Source organism: Mustelus asterias, chromosome 24 (assembly GCF_964213995.1).
Source record: "Mustelus asterias chromosome 24, sMusAst1.hap1.1, whole genome shotgun sequence".
NCBI classification, from domain to species: Eukaryota; Metazoa; Chordata; class Chondrichthyes; order Carcharhiniformes; family Triakidae; genus Mustelus; species Mustelus asterias.
Window position 1 is genome coordinate 6,946,095 of NC_135824.1, and position 17,414 is coordinate 6,963,508.

At 39.4% G+C, this 17,414-nt stretch overlaps 1 protein-coding gene and 1 long non-coding RNA gene across 3 annotated transcripts in view; one reads left to right on the forward strand and one right to left on the reverse strand.

The window, feature by feature from the left end:
- Positions 1 to 17,414, forward strand: part of map2k5 (mitogen-activated protein kinase kinase 5) — a 290,898-nt gene that overhangs the window by 44,672 nt on the left and 228,812 nt on the right. For both annotated transcript variants that reach the window (XM_078241240.1, XM_078241241.1), the window contains 3 exons: positions 393 to 433; positions 10,553 to 10,620; positions 11,674 to 11,722. In XM_078241240.1, coding sequence (XP_078097366.1) covers positions 393 to 433; positions 10,553 to 10,620; positions 11,674 to 11,722 — 158 coding nt within the window. The remainder of the gene's footprint in view (positions 1 to 392; positions 434 to 10,552; positions 10,621 to 11,673; positions 11,723 to 17,414) is intronic.
- Positions 13,540 to 17,414, reverse strand: part of LOC144511181 (uncharacterized) — a 37,090-nt gene continuing 33,215 nt past the window's right edge. Inside the window, exon 3 of the long non-coding RNA XR_013500757.1 lies at positions 13,540 to 16,300. This is a non-coding gene — a long non-coding RNA (uncharacterized LOC144511181). The remainder of the gene's footprint in view (positions 16,301 to 17,414) is intronic.

A 17,414-nucleotide genomic window follows, 5' to 3' on the forward strand; every position in this document is an offset into this window, starting at 1 on the left:
ACTTTTACAGGTTACAATTTATTAATCCCAGCAGTGGATTCTGTCGTTAAGTTATATTATTTACCCATGTGTTAGATTTAGTCTGCTTTCTTAATGATATACAAGGTTAAAAACTGAAGGTTGAAATAGACTGCTTGTATTTGTAATCTTTTAATCTTTATTTGAATTTTGTACTTTATCTTTTATAGACTGTATCATTTTTTTAGTGTTCAGTATTGCAAGGTGGAAACACATGTTTAAAAAAAAATTCCCAATACATGCTTCTGAGCCCCTTTTTCATCATTTTCAGCTGCTAATTTTGGTGTCAGTCTCATTTCTTTCAAATGATTCATTTTTAACAAATTTGTAAATGGCCCTGATGTGTTCTGCAATTTAGTCAATTACTGTTTCAGCCTGCAAGCCACCTGGGAAACGGAACATACATGGCCTGAAGGTAATAATTTCAATAATTGTTTCAGTAAAGTTGGGAATGGATTTGTAATGCTGTGTTCCAGTTATTGAAATGTCATCTGAAAACCTTGGCTCTTCAAACTCTGACAAGCAGGGGGTCTCTTGTTATACAAAGTGGGGAATATTTCCCATGATTTAATCACACAGCTGTGAATTCTTGTCTTATTTCCATTGAAGCAATTAGAGTTACAAAATAGGTTACCGTTTTTAATTTTTTATATTAAAAGGTGGTTAATTTTTTGTAATGTACATTTTAATGAGGGACAGAAAGTGATATGATTAAAAAAATTATACTCATTATATGAATCTTCACAGCTCCAAAGGAAATAAAACGATTTCTCAGCTTTTAGGCAAAAATATTCCGGAGTTGTTCTTCATAACCTGTTGCGTATGTAATCTCCAAGAAATACTTGGTTAGGGAGTGAACAAGAGGAAGGAAGATAGTTGTGCACTGGCTTTTACTGTTTAAATGAATGAAGAACAACAAAAAGGTTGTAAATGGATACGACAAAACCAAAATTAGCATGAAATAAAATGTTTTTTTCTTAGTTTATTTATTTTGAGTGCTAAAACTGGCTTCAGTGCTACTGTAATGCAACGGGGAAAAAAGTCAGGATTCCTTCTCTTGATTGCTATTCAGCGATAGTTTAAAAAAGTGTGTGTGGACATCTGGTGAAGATCAACACTGGCACAGCTCTAATGTCGCTTATAGTAAAGAGCCTGCTGACACTCTCTGCCTAGGCATTCTGTGTGTCCCTTTGGTTAGAGACCGGATTGCCTGGAGCCATATCCTAGCAAGAGTCTGTAGGAGGGACTTGGGAGGGAAAAATTTCATTTCCTTGATCTACTCTAAAGTTTGTGTGTGTAATATGGCAAATTTGATTTGGTTTATTATCGTCACATGTATTAGTATTGTTTCTTGCGCTCTATACAGACAAAGCATACCGTTCATAGAGGAGGAAACGAGAGAGTGCAGAATGTAGTGTTACAGTCTTAGCTAGAGTGTAGAGAAAGATCAACTTAATGCAAAGAAAGTGACCAAGCCTCTATTACATATATATATATATATATAGTGTGACATGTCACACTATCTGTAATCCCCACAGCTTGCCTTTACTTGCAGAATTTCACTGGCTGTCCTGTCTGGAGACAATACACATCTCTTTAACCTGTCTTAATGCACTCTCCACTCACATTGTTTGTACCTTTAAGACTTGATTAGTTGTAAGTATTCGCATTCCAACCATTATTCTGTAAATTGAGTTTGTGTCTTTATATGCCCTGTTTGTGAACAGAATTCCCACTCACCTGAAGAAGGAGCTTAAGGCTCCGAAAGCTTGTGGCTTTTGCTACCAAATAAACCTGTTGGACTTTAACCTGGTGTTGTTAAACCTCTTACTGTGTTTAACCTTGGCACAGTAAGAAGTTTAACAACACCAGGTTAAAGTCCAACAGGTTTATTTGGTAGCAAAAGCCACACAAGCTTTCGAGGCTCTGAGCCCCTTCTTCAGGTGAGTGGGAATTCTGTTCACAAACAGAACTTATAAGACACAGACTCAATTTACATGAATAATGGTTGGAATGCGAATACTTACAACTAATCCAGTCTTTAAGAAACAAAACAATGGGAGTGGAGAGAGCATCAAGACAGGCTAAAAAGATGTGTATTGTCTCCAGACAAGACAGCCAGTGAAACTCTGCAGGTCCACGCAACTGTGGGAGTTACAAATAGTGTGACATAAATTCTGATTCTAGGATCGCATGATAAAGACTCAGGAGGAAAAAAGCAGAAATATTTATGTGAAATAGTGTGACATAAACCCAATATCCCGGTTGAGGCCGTCCTTGTGTGTGCGGAACCTGGCTATCAGTTTCTGCTCCGCGACTCTGCGCTGTCGTGTGTCGCGAAGGCCGCCTTGGAGAACGCTTACCCGAATATCAGAGGCCGAATGCCCGTGACCGCTGAAGTGCTCCCCAACAGGAAGAGAACAGTCTTGCCTGGTGATTGTCGAGCGGTGTTCATTCATCCGTTGTCGCAGCGTCTGCATAGTTTCCCCAATGTACCATGCCTCGGGACATCCTTTCTTGCAGCGTATCAGGTAGACAACGTTGGCCGAGTTGCAAGAGTATGTACCGTGTACCTGGTGGATGGTGTTCTCACGTGAGATGATGGCATCTGTGTCGATGATCCGGCACGTCTTGCAGAGGTTGCTGTGGCAGGGTTGTGTGGTGTCTTGGTCACTGTTCTCCTGAAGGCTGGGTAGTTTGCTGCGGACAATGGTCTGTTTGAGGTTGTGCGGTTGTTTGAAGGCAAGAAGTGGGGGTGTGGGGATGGCCTTGGCGAGATGTTCGTCTTCATCAATGACATGTTGAAGGCTCCGGAGGAGATGCCGTAGCTTCTCCGCTCCGGGGAAGTACTGGACAACGAAGGGTACTCTGTCCACTGTGTCCCGTGTTTGTCTTCTGAGGAGGTCGGTGCGGTTTTTCGCTGTGGCGCGTTGGAACTGTTGATCAATGAGTCTAGCGCCATATCCTGTTCTTATGAGGGCATCTTTCAGCGTCTGGAGGTGTCTGTTGCGATCCTCCTCATCCGAGCAGATCCTGTGTATACGGAGGGCTTGTCCGTAGGGGATGGCTTCTTTAACGTGTTTAGGGTGGAAGCTGGAGAAGTGGAGCATCGTGAGGTTATCCGTGGGCTTGCGGTACAGTGAGGTGCTGAGGTGACCGTCCTTAATGGAGATGCGCGTGTCCAAGAATGCAACCGATTCCGGAGAGTAGTCTATGGTGAGCCTGATGGTGGGATGGAACTTGTTGATGTCATCATAGAGTTGTTTCAGTGATTGTTCACCATGAGTCCAAAGGAAGAAAATGTCATCGATGTATCTAGTGTATAGCACCGGTTGAAGGTCCCGTGCGGTGAAGAAGTCTTGTTCGAACCTGTGCATGAAGATGTTGGCATATTGAGGTGCAAATTTGGTCCCCATGGCTGTTCCGTGTGTCTGGATGAAGAACTGGTTGTTGAAGGTGAAGATATTGTGGTCCAGGATGAAGCGGATGAGATGTAAAATTGCATCTGGAAACTGGCAGTTGTTGGCGCTGAGCACTGAGGCCGTTGCAGCAATGCCATCGTCATGGGGGATGCTGGTGTAGAGTGCTGAGACATCCATTGTGACGAGGAGCGCTCCTGGTTCAACTGCTCCATGTGTGCCGAGTTTCTGTAGGAAGTCCGTCGTGTCGCGACAAAAGCTGGGGGTTCTTTGTACAATGGGTTTCAGGATGCCCTCGACATAGCCGGAGAGGTTCTCGCACAGGGTCCCATTGCCCGATACGATACGATTGCCACTCACCTGAAGAAGGGGCTCAGAGCCTCGAAAGCTTGTGTGGCTTTTGCTACCAAATAAACCTGTTGGACTTTAACCTGGTGTTGTTAAACTTCTTACTGTGTTTACCCCAGTCCAACGCCGGCATCTCCACATCATGTTTAACCTTGGCACCAGGAAGGCAACATAATCTTTGGAGATCTTGGTTGTGGTTGTGGAGAACAGTTTCTATCCCTTGACTATACTGTTTTCTATCACTACCACATTCCTTCTTGTTCCTCCCCACTTGAATAGCATCCTTCAACCTGGTGCCATGGCTAATCCTTCTCATCCACGCAGATAGGAAGCACCTCTTTGTTGTTGGACAAAGTCCGGGGTTGAGGCTCCTCCACTACCTGTTAGATCCCCTTACCTGCTTGACTCACAGGGACAACCTCCTACCCCTGACTGGTGACCAACTCAAAAGATCTGCCTCACCTAAGGGGTGTGATTCCCCTCCTGGTACAAGATGTCCAGGTAACTTTCCCCCTCCATGATGCATCAGTGTCCACAGATCTGCCTCCAGCTCAATGATTCTGAGCAGACACCCCTGAAATCTCGGACATCACCTGTAGGTGTGTTTGCCCTGGAGAGGATTGGTGTCCGGGAAACTCTTACATCCCGCAGCTGCAACCCATCACCTGCCCTGCCCTTAATGTGTTCACTAAGTTCTTACTTTTTAATTCATTTTAATTAATAAACCCTACTACTCCCAGTAAGTTTTTTACTGCTACAAACGCAAACCTTACTACAATTAAACCTTGTTACCAATAAATTATATCAGTTCTTAAAAAGATAAACAAGCAAAATACTTGTCAATTAGCCACTTACCTAGTTCTCTGCAACATCACACTTGATTTTGTCAGAATGCGGACAGTGCACGGACTAAGCCCCACTATTTGCACTGCGTCCACTGGAACTCTTGCTGCCCTCTCACACTTTTTAAAGCCATCGGGTTCCCTGGAACTCTTGCCCCCACCCGCTATCGGTTTTTTTGAAGTCTCCAGGTCTGCTGGAAATCTTACTCCCTTTTGTGTTTTTGAAGCCTTTGGGTTTGCTCCAAGTCTAGTGTGATGCCAGATATGTAGGTCATACATCCCAACAATTGGTTAATCAATTTAGAAAACATGTTCATCAACCTAAACTTTATTGGTAGAGTACAGATGTACTCAATGTGCTTATAAAATCCTAAACAAAATGTTCAGTTAGATGTGATTTTGCGATTGGGCAGCAATTCGGAGTGCACTGATAGCTACACTAACAACCCACTTAAGATAATCAGTTCAACATGCACATTAACATATGAATTAGGAGCAGGAGTAGGCCATTTGACCTCACAAGCCTGCTCTGCCATAGAATAAGATCATTGCTGTTCTGATTGTAACCTCAGCTCCACATTTCCACCTACCCCCTATAAACTTTAAATTTCTTATCAAGAATCTTATCTAGCTCTGCCTTAAAAATATTCGAAGACTCTCCTTCTACTGCCTTTTGTGTCAAGGATTTGCCTAGCAGCAACAGTAACAAGAATTTTTAAAAGGTCAAAATCTGCCTAGAAACCGATTACTCAGCCTTCAGGAGAACAGTGACCACGACACCACACAACTCTGCCACAGCAATCTCTGCAAGATGTGCCGGATCATCGACACGGATGCCATCATCTCACGTGAGAACATCTTCCACCAGGTACACGGTACATAATATTGCGACTCGGCCAATGTTGTCTACCTGATACGCTGCAGGAAAGGATGTCCCGAGGCATGGTACATTGGCGAGACCATGCAGATGCTACGACAACGGATGAATGGACACCACTCGACAATCACCAGGCAGAAGGGGAACACTTCAGCAGTCAAGAGCATTCAGCCTCTGATCTTTGTGTAAGTGTTCGCCAAGGCGGCCTTCACGACATGCAATAATGCAGAATCGCCGAGCAAAAACTGATAGCCAAGTTCCGCACACACGAGAACGGCCTCAACTGGGATCTTGGGTTCATGTCACACTAACTGTAACCCCTACGACTTGCCTGGGCTTGAAAAATCTCACTAACTGTCCTGGCTTGAGACAATTTACACCTCTTTAACCTGTGCTTAACCCTCTCTCCACTAGCATTGTCTGCACCTGTAAAGACCTGATTACCTGTTAAGACTCGCATTCCAACCATTATCTTGTAAGTTGAGTTTGTGCCTATATATGCCTTGTTTGTGAACCCAACTCTTCACTCACCTGATGAAGGAGCAGCGCTCCGAAAGCTTGTGCTACCAAATAAACCTGTTGGACCTTAATCTGGTGTTGAGACTTGTTACTGTGCCTACCCCAGGCCAACGCCGGCATCCCCACATCATAGAGACATTAACAGCCAGCACTTCTGGGGCAGGCAAGCCTCAAAGTGATCAGGGCATTCCAAAGGCATGAGAGTATCTAAAGATAATGTGAATTGCTGTAGTAGGATAAACAGATTACTTTGAAGTGCTATAGAAATGTTAAGTTCCACAAGCAGAAACAGTTTACCTAAATGACTGGGTGATTTAGGGTTATAAAAATGCTAAGCTCCACAGGAGGAAAGAATTTGAGATATGTAGACAGCCGACTCCGAAGTTTGAAATAACAAAAGAGGAAACAGTATAACTGTTACCCGCCACCTCCTTAGAAGCAGAGCAGCCAGCCCACAACTCACAGCCAGGAGGCTAGGATTTCACAAACAAGAGGTCTTGTAGCTTCTTTTACTTCTCAGACATGCTATAGTGTTGCTTCTAAGTCTTAGAGCCAATGGAAACCTTCATAAAGGCAGCTTAAATATTTTCACTGGACCAGGAAAATACGATTCCCAGACTTGATCATCAGCCCTGTACTGTGTGGTAACCATAAGCTGGATTTGATTTAGAGTTATTTAAGTTGGATGTTGTTTGGAAAAGGGAAGTCTTGGTGAGTTCAGGGATCGTAGATCGTAACAAGGGGTAATTTCTACATAAATGGTGTGTGTGTTTAGTTAATCATGTACTTGAGTGTCTTAGAGTATTGTCCTTTTTGTTGTATATTTTTCTTTCCTTTTAAGTTAATAAATATTCTTTAATATTTGTTTATATGATGATTGGACTAGTTCCTCACTTGGGCTTTACATGATTCCTCACAATATTCCTAAAAACTATTCGCCTCCACGAACCGTTGTTTCAAGTTGGGACAACCTCACAAGTAACATCAGTGTGGTTCATAACATTCCATAATTAATTCCATTAATTTTTTTTGTTCCTTTTTGCAGATAATTATGTAAATGAGGATTCGAGTTACTTTTTTTGTTCTTTTCCATAGATACATTCCATAGATTAGTGACCCTCAATTCTCCTCATCTCTGTCTTGAATGTGTGACCTCTTATTTCCATGACATGGCTCATTTACACTTGCTAGAAGTGACATACATTCATGTGCAGGACTGTGTAAACAAAAGAAATATGTTCAAGCCTTGTGCCATTTTCAGACCATCTGGAAACTTCGGGAGCCTATAATTCCCTGTTGCTTTCTCCGTGGCAACTCCTCGGCTAATCAGAGTCAACTTGCCAACCAGCACTCCTTTTCTCTGGTATAAATTGTTGTGATCGTTTGAAATTTGAGATTTTTGCATTTGTTCTGATGCGTGAAAGACAAAAAGCTTCAGCAACATATCTCTTTTCAACAATATTCGAGTTCCAGACATTAAAAATGTTATACATCGCAGTTAGAGTTATTTCAAAGATTTTATTATTAAGATTAACAAAAAAATTGTTCTTTAATTTTTTTTGTTCCTTTTTGCAGATAATTATGTAAATGAGGATTCGAGTTACCTTTTTTTGTTCTTTTTCATAGATACATTCCATAGATTCTCTACAGTGCAGAAAGTGGCCATTTGGTCCATGAAGTCTGCACCGACTCTCTGAAAGAGCATCTTACCCATGCTCAACCCTATCCATGTAACCCCACACATTTACTTTGGCTAATCCACCTAACCTACACATCTTTGGACACTAAGGGACAGTTTTACATGACCAATCCATTAACCTTTGAACAAGCCACTTACTTTTAATGTAAGTTGTACAGTTGAAATTCAGCTTTTGCATCCATGTTTCCAGACCTTTCTACGAGATAATATCAAAATTGAACCAATTTTTAACTGCCCCTTCAGCTGAAAATCCTCCAGAGCTTTTCAATAAAATTTATCACCACCAGCAGGGAGAAAAATGAAATGAAATGTGAAGTATAAAAGGAAAACTGCAATTCATCTGTTGGAGGATAAACACATGAAATAGTGTAGCCAATTTTCTTTACAGATGGTGACTGTCCTATGTGTTTCCAACATTTTCTATTTTTATTACTGAAGTAAATACACCCCTCATACCAATTTGATGTAGAGTCCACACATCGGAACTTATTTACCTTGAGAGAATTGTAAAATATATTACCCTGTCCCTGCCCTCTGGCTTTCGCTGGTAAAAGTTGACAACCCTAAAACTGGTGTTAACTAATCTCCTCGGGACCTGTAGAAGCCTGGAGTCACGGCTCGGTTGTGTTGAAATGACATTTTTGAGTTGTGCCTAGAAGTCTTTCGTGTGAATTAAAATGTATCAGAGAAATGAGCATAATCAGTGAAGAGTGAATCTTTGTTGCGCCAATGATTTTGAAGTATTGATAAACACGTGTTTGAAGTCCTTAATTGATTTCTCAGGTTACAGTGATATTTACTTTTCAAATGTCTTATCAGAATGGCTTCCAGAAACCTGGTTATCTAACTTGTGGATGTTGCTTATTGTTCTGCCTGATGCAATCTCAAAAATACTCTAGATGTGAATGATCATATCAAAATGAATTTCAAGACCAATTATGATTAATTTAAATGATCTGATTACATTCATTGATAGCAATTTTAATTAGTTTTAAAAGTTTATTTTACTAGTGTCACAAGTAGGTTTCATTAACACTGTAATGAAGTTACTGTGAAAATCCCTTGTCCCACTCCAGTGCCAGTTTGGGTACAGGGAGGGAGAATTTAGCATGGCCAATGCACCTAACCAGCGCGTCTTTCGGACTGTGGGAGGAAACTGGAGCATCCGGAGGAAACCCACGGAAGCACGGGGAGAAGGTGCAGACTCCGCACAGACAGTGATCCAAACTGGGAATCGAACCCGTGTCTCTGTGAGGCAGCTGTGTTAACCACTGTGACACCGTGCCGCCCTATTTGAAATATTAAATTTTGAATTATTTGAAGTATTAAGTTTTTTTTACAACCTGTCCTGGTCCCCCCCCCCATGCCGACACTTTAGTTAAGAAAGCCCACCAACGCCTCTACTTTCTCAGAATACTAAGGAAATTTGGCATGTCAGCTACGACTCTCACCAACCTTTACAGATGCACTATAGAAAGCATTCTTTCTGGTTGCATCACAGCTTGGTCTGGCTCCTGCTCTGCCCAAGACTGCAAGGAACTACAAAAGGTCGTGAATGTAGGCCAATCCATCACGTAAACCAGCCTCCCATCCATTGACTCTGTCTACACTTCTACACTTTGCCTTAGCAAAGCAGCCAGCATAATTAAGGACCCCATGCACCCCGGACATTCTCTTTTCCACCTTTTTCCTTCAGGAAAAGATACAAAAGTCAGGTCGTGTAACAACCGACTCAAGAACAGCTTCTTCCCTGCTGCTGTCAGACTTTTGAATGGACTTACCATGCATTAAGTTGATCTTTCTCTACACCCTAGCTGTGACTGTAACACTACATTCTGCACTCTCCTTTCCTTCTCTATGAATGGTATGTTTTGTCTGTATAGCGCACAAGAAACAATACTTCTCACTGTATGTTAATACATGTGAAAATAATAAATCAAATCAAATAATAAATCAAATTTTTTTGCAGGTTTCATGCTAGTATAAGTCAGTTTTCCTGTTTATCTTGGTCTGCCGATATTTTCTTATGTGATTTAACTGTCATTTCTCATTGCTGCGCTGTGATTTGTGTATGCATAAAATGATTACTTTAACTTGAATAAAAAAGAAACAAAGTGGCATGGCATATTGGCGTGCCAATGTGCCAGGATGTGAGCTTGTACACAGACTCTCGATTTCCTTATATTTAGGCAGGTGATGGCCATGAACACTAGATGGAAGTGAGGTGTGGGGTTGGTCGGGAGGGGCGGGGGTGCAGTGCAAATTCAAGTGTGATTGACTTCTGGGGTTTTCATTACTGAAAACTGAGTGTACCATCCACTATTTAATTTTAAGGAATAGGTGGCACTGCCTCAAGAGAATGCTGGAGACCACTTTGTGGTAATCGCAATCTCTGACAACTGCTCTAATGTGAGATTTATAGTATAAACTTTGCCATTCCCTCTAGCAGCCATGTCAGCAACAGATCCATACAAAGCTGGTGGACAACATGAAGGGAAACCCTACGAATACAACATATGGTTCGAGCATTTTGAAAGATATGAAGCAAAAATGTCTATAAAGAATGCTGATATTGGTTTTAATGTATCTTTTTCAGTGTTATCTATCTTAGAAGAGCAGCATGAAGTAAGCTTATTCTGATTTCCAAGAAGGCACTGTGATTTAGTATGCTAACGTCATGTACAAATAGAGTACGCAACCGTCTGCATGCCTAGCAACAAGCCAATTAACCTTCAGATGGAAATGAGAAATCTGTGGTAAATTACAGGTTAATTAGACTGCTGTCCTCAGCCCATGAATGACTGATAAAAACTCCTTTATCTGCCTGCAGGTAAATACACGGGCAGGGTCCTCTAATAATAGCTGCCCAGCAGTCACAGAAGGCCTGCCGAACAATAGGTAAGAGTCAAGAGCAGAATCAAAAACGGCTTATGAGATATGTTCTCTGCATGATAACGAATAGTGCTAGATTCAAAACTGTTATACTATATAATTTTAGAAGTGTTTCTGCTGGGAATTCTTAACAAAAATGAGAAGAAGACTATTATAAAGGGCAAATGATGTTGGAATTAATATTTATCATTGCTTCTGTCATCTCATAACTGTTACTCATTAAAATATCTAAGATTCAGTATTCTATTTTCTAAATTGCAAGATTGGTGTTGCTGTATTTAAGATTTTTAGAAAATATTTAGATGAATTTCAATCTCAAATCAGAGAAGTGCAAATTATTTAATAAACTCCATATTAAAATTTATAATAGTATTTTGTATTCTACCTGATTTTCCTTTACCTTCCTGTTCTTGTTATAGGAGTATAGTTTCATGGGTATGTATTGCCCGCTAACATCTTGCTTATGTTGGTATTCTTCATAAGTAAACCTTCATGGTAGTTGTTATTGGGCTACTCAGCTGTAGATAATGTCACTGGTGAGCTTGTCCTATTCACACTGACAAGCACATATTCCAGCAGGGGTCATGGGAGAGCACTCAGGAGCAAGAAACCTAGCTGATGTTTATCTTCTTCAGACCCTGAGGCCAAATATATATCCCTGCTACTACCCTTACTGAGATATTTTAGTTCAACATCTCAGAGCTGGCTAGTCTGTATGGCTCAGTTTCACAGTAGGCAGTTAAGTTGCAATGGAGAAGGGTCTGCTTTTTGAAAATCATCATTTATTATTGAGTGCTGGGGAAGGGGCACCTTCTATAAAGATACAATTAAGAAAACTTTGCCTTTTTTCTGATATGATGTAGTTCTGATTTGTGGATTAAATGCAAACAGCAGTTAGTGCCCTTTTATCCAAAAGAATAATTACACAAAAAATTAGCTTGATGATATTTCTGAGTTCTATGGAATACATTTTCTGTACTGTTGTGTTAATTAGGTTAGATTGTTTATTTCTACGTGGACATGTGCATTTTTATATCTGCCTTTGCTCTTTTTCATCAGCTTGAAGAAATCCTCTGCTGAACTTAAGAAAATACTGGCAAATGGACAGGTAGGTAGGTGGTGGAAGCTGTAAAATTTCAGTATGTTTAATTAATATTTAATTTTGCACTAATCTGCTGTGAATAACAGCAAGCTGGAGAAGTATAATAACTTCAGATGAACGAGTTTAGTTCACACTGTGGATGGTGTCTGAATCCAAAGTGTGTGTTAGCTTTAGAATTACTTAAAAGTAAAATTATATTTTAATTTTAAAATTTGTTTTCAGTCCACCAACTGCTGAAACCCTCATCCAAATTTAACTATTTTAAATGCTCTCCTGGCAGGTCTGCTATCCTCAAACCTCAATAAATATCAATGAATACAAAAATGATTAGTCACCTCTGTTTTTGCTGATCGACAACATCTGGTTTACCATCTGGGATATATGGTATAACATAAGGAATACTGGAATAATTGCAAGGTAGAATTGAAGTGATATGCAGAAGTTTGAGTAATCAAGTGTTTTTATCTGAGCCATGCGATATGCCTAACTCCTCAAAGTCTGGTCACCTGCAATTATTTTACAAGGTGCAATTAATGAGATGACTTCCCTTTCTACTCTCTTCACGTTCCCTACCAGTTTTGAGGTTGGTTTACAAGGTATTTGGCAAAAATCAGTAGTATTTTTCATGTAGGACTCTTGTATATCATTTACTCTTCTGATTATTCTGCATGACTATGTGGCACTTTCTTGATGGAATTGAAGTGGTCTTTCACTGTTGTTGCTTTGATTTAATTCCAACCCTACAATGTGAGGCATAATTCAGAAATTACTCCACATAATAGTGTCATACTAAAATGAAATGCCCATCTCTGTAGTTTGGGTAGCTTTCCTGCCTCTCCTAGTGTTTTCAATACATGCCTAAAGTGTCCTGATGCTTGCATGAAGTATTCAAATGTGTATTTTAAAACATCCGTTTCCATTCTGTCCCCGTAGTGTTCTTAAGCAATCTATACTCCAGTTTTTACTTGAGAGTCCAAAGACTGAACCCTTGACGGTTATTAATTCCATTCATATTTTGCCTTTCTAAACAAAAGTGTCTTTATGAAATCATAAAGTTCAACACAGAGAAAAGTTATTCAGACAATTATGCCCTAAACTGGTGCCAACTCCATATCCAAGGCATCTACTCTAATCCTATTTCCATGCTCTTTCTCAAGTATTTCACTCTTGTGTGGCTGATGAGGTTTCCATAATCCCATTGCACTTAACATTACGAAAAGAGGTCCAAGTAAAAACAATTCTTATTCACTGATTAAAATATGAATGAATTAATCCTTCCTCCTCTTTGCTCTGCATTGAAAATATCAATCATTAATGTAAGGTAGATGACTCAAGTTGATTATCTGTAAGATGTGGTATAAATGAGGTATCAGTGAGTTGATGTAGTGAATTTGTATCCACAGATATAGTTGGTAAAATTGTGTACAAAGCAACACATCTTATGTTTGTTAAGCTGCTCCTATTTCATCATCTTAAATTGCTCCACTGTTGCCACATCAGTGACAAACCTGTAACTGGTAGTATTTCACACAGTTAAAAATACTCCCTGCAGGCAACCCTAGTTTTAAAATAATAAAACCCTTGTATGTTTTATAAACAGTGGCTGATCTGATTGTAACCTCAACTCTACATTCCTGCCTACCCCGATAATCTTTCACCCACTTGCCAATCAAGAGTCTATCTACCACTGCCCTAAAAAATATTCAAAGACTCTGCTTCCACCATGTCTTGAGGCAGAGTTCCACCGTTTCACTTTTTTTGCCATTCAGGTGGACATAGTAGGAACATTTTGCGTACATACCATTATACTTTACTGAAATAATGGTTGCAAAGTTCGGATTTTATTTGCTTCGAAATAAACCACCAGGTGAGGCCATATGAAATCCAAAGATCAGCGAGTTAAATAGATTGTCGTTACTGCTTGCTTGTGTGCAGCAAACCAAGTCCTTTCATATATCTTGTTAACACTAAACATTGACTAATTTATGAGTTTGAGAATTTTTGAAATAAAAATTACTGAAGGAACACAATGACTTTGCCAGTGGAGACTTACAAGAGTGGAAGATTATATACTTGTTGAAATTGATGTACCTAGTTGTGGAAAAGTAGTTGTACAAATTATTGTATGCAAGAGATCTAATTGTTGACCAACTCATAGAGGAGTAGGATGCAGACAACATCCTCATTTTTCTTATTGGTTGATCTTCTGTGATATTGCATACAGGGAGTTTAGATTAAATTTAGCCTCTGGGTAAAGTTGCAAGGCAAGGAGTGCTTGGACCAGGGTGTACAGACCCTGATCCAAATTTGATCCTTATTTTCATATTATATTTTAGACTTATAATTAAACAGCAAAATGTGGAAATTTGGGTAGCAGCGGGATAGATTTGATTGAAGCATAGGAGTTTTCTGCAGTACAAGTTGAGGAGTTGAGAGATGTGAATTCGAGGCATTAAAGTGCAACGACTGACAGGACAATGTAATTACAAGATAAGTTTATATATGCATAGTTTCAATTATAAATGTGAACACACAAACTTAAAATGGAAGTAAATTGGCAGAAGTGCCACACAAGCAAGTCATGTTTTATAAACGGGAACTATTTGCAAATATAAATTTATCAGTAGGTTAGTATAATAAATATAGTCCGAACATGGGCATTGTTGCAACTTTTTTGAATGTGAGGAATAGAAGTTTAAAAGTGTGATGTTATTTATTAAAAATATATTGGTTTCAGAACTAATTAGATGGAAGTTAAGTAATAATCCATCTACAGTGTATTAAAGTAATTTGCTGCTGTATCAAAATGATTGTTTTATTTCATCCCATCGTTAGTTACATTATGCTACTTCCTTAATGGATAGGCTACTTTCTGTGCTGCTCTTCACTTAAAACAACTACTTTTTCCAGCATTCTGGGAATGACTAGTTCTGTCTCCGTGTTTAAAGTATTGTTTTCTTGCATTCTCTGGTGGGTCATTGTGTTATGTCTATTTAAGTCAATATCTTCAAAAGTTTATCTTTTAAGTAATCAATTTGTGGCTCCTGATAAGGCAATATTGATATCAATTAACATGCATTAAACGGAATACTCTTCCAGCAAATATTCTGTCTGAATGGGACAGTAACTGTAAATAGAATAAAAATCACATTTGGAGTACATAACTAATCAATGATGTCAGCGGTCCTGAGGGGTAGCTGAAATTAGATGGAAGTAAAGCTGGTAACGGGGAGTAGAAAAGTGGCAAGTGAAATTAGAATGTAGGTAAAATGAAGGTGAGCGTCAAATAAACCTAGAATAATGTCAAAAAGACTAAGTTAAGGGCACCTTAACTGCACACAGCATTTGCAACAAGGTAGAGGATTTAAAAGCAGAAATGGAGGTAAATAGGTATGATCTAATTGTCATTAGGAAACGTGGCTGCAGGGTGATCAAGACTGGGAACTAATATTCAAGGATATTCAACTTTTAGGAAGGACAAGCAAAAAGGAAAAGGAGACGTTGTTGCGCTGATAGTAAGGGCTGAGATCAGTACATTGCAAAGAGAGGGTCGCGGATCAGAAGAACAAAATGGAATCTGTTTGGATGGAGATAAGAAACAGCAAGGGGTAGGTAAGAGTTGTTTATAGGCCAGTAAACAATGGTGATTGTGTGGGGCATTGTATTAATCAGGAGGTTAGAGAAGCATGTAGCTTGTAATCATGGGTGACTTCAATCTGTATATAGACTGGGTAAAGTTAATGCGCACTAATGTCTGGGAAGACATGTTTCTGGAGTATGTTAGGGATGCTTTTCTAGAGCAATATGTTGAGATCCAATCAGAGAACAGGCTATTTTAGATCCAGTAATGAGAAAGGGCTAATTAGTAATCTGGTTCCAAAAAAACCTTTGGGGATGAGTGACCACAATAGGGTAAAATCTTATAGTATGTTTGAAAGTGATATAGTTCAATCTAATGCCAGGGTGTTAAATTTGAACAAAGGAAATTATGAAGGTATGAAGAGCAAATTGGCTTAGGTGGATTAGGAAAAATACATTAAAAGGCATGACAGTACACAGGCAATTGACAATCTTTACAGAAATATTATATAGTTCACAGCAATTATACATTCCTGTAAGGCACAAAAACCAAAAGGAAATGGCAGTCAACCATGGCTAACAAAGGAAGTTAAGATTTGTATAAGATTAAAGGAAAAGGTTTATAAAGTTGCCAGAAATGTTAGTAAACCTGAGGATTGGAAGGATTTTAGACTTCAGCAAAGGAGAAAAGAGACTGATAAAGGAAGAATAACATATGAATGTAAACTAGCAAAAAAACATAAAAATAGATAGGTATGTAAAAAGGAAACATTTGGCCAATACAAATGTGGATCAATTACAGGCAGGGTCAGAAGAATTTATAATGGGGAATAGAGAAATGGCAGAGATGCGAAATGATTGGAGAAATTAGTGAGACTGAAGGTTGACAAGTTACTGGATCTGATGATAGGCGTGGAGATAGTGGATGCATTGGTGATCATCTTCCAATATTCAGTAGATTCTGGAATGGTTCCTGAAAATCGACAGGAAGCAAATGTCACTTCACTATTTAAGAAAGGAGAGAGAGAGAAAACAGGGAGTTATAAACCTGTTACCGGTACATCAATAGCAGGGAAAATGCTTGAACCTATAATAAACAGTATGACAAATAGACACTTGAATAATAATCTGATTCAGCATTGTCAACGTGGGTTTACGAACAAGGAATCATGTTTGACGAACCTGTTGAAGTTTTTTGAGGATATTACTAACAGAATTGATAAAGGGAGTCGGTGGATGTAGTATACTTGGAATTTTAGAAGCCTTCTGGAAAGTCCCTCACAGGAGAGACTTTCTGAAAAACATGCTGGTTAGGTGCATTGATGCGAACAGGCACCGGAGTATGGCGACTAGGGGAATTTGACAGTAACTTCATTGCAGTGTTAATGTAAGCCTTACTTGTGTCTAATTAATAAACAAACAAGGTTTGTTAGTAAAATTGAAACACAAAGGATAGGAGGTAATATATTGAAATGGATTAAGGATTGGTTAATAGGTAGAAAACAGAGTGAGGCCGTGTGGTCAAAAAGCAAAACTTTACAATGGAATGTGATAGTGTAATGGCACTGTTGCTGGAATAGTAATTCAGAATCCCCAAGGTAATTCTCTGGGACCCAGGCTCAAATCCCACCATGATAGATGGTGAAATTTGAATTCGATAAAAAATATCTGGAATTAAAAGTCTAACAATGACCACGAAACCATTGTTGTAAAAAATGCATCTGGGTCATTAATGTTCTTTAGGGAATGGAACCTGCCATCATTACCTGGTCTGGCCTACATGCGAGTCCATATCTACAGCAATGTGGTTGACTCTTAAATGCCCTCTGAAATGGCCCAGCAAGCCACTCAGTTCAAGGGCAGTTGGGAATGGGCAATAAATGCTGGTCCAGGCAATGATGCCCACATCCCATGAATGAATTTTATAAAAGCTGTTTTCTATATGTACAAGAAAGTATGTGTCCTGAAGTCAGGAGCCACAAATTCCAGTAACACCTTTGGAGATTTTAAATATTTAATTCAGACTTTTAGCAAGAAAAGAAAACTTAATGATTATATTTAAACAGTTAAAATTAGTCTTGCCCCAAAAGACTCTTACTTGTTTAGATTCACAAATGAA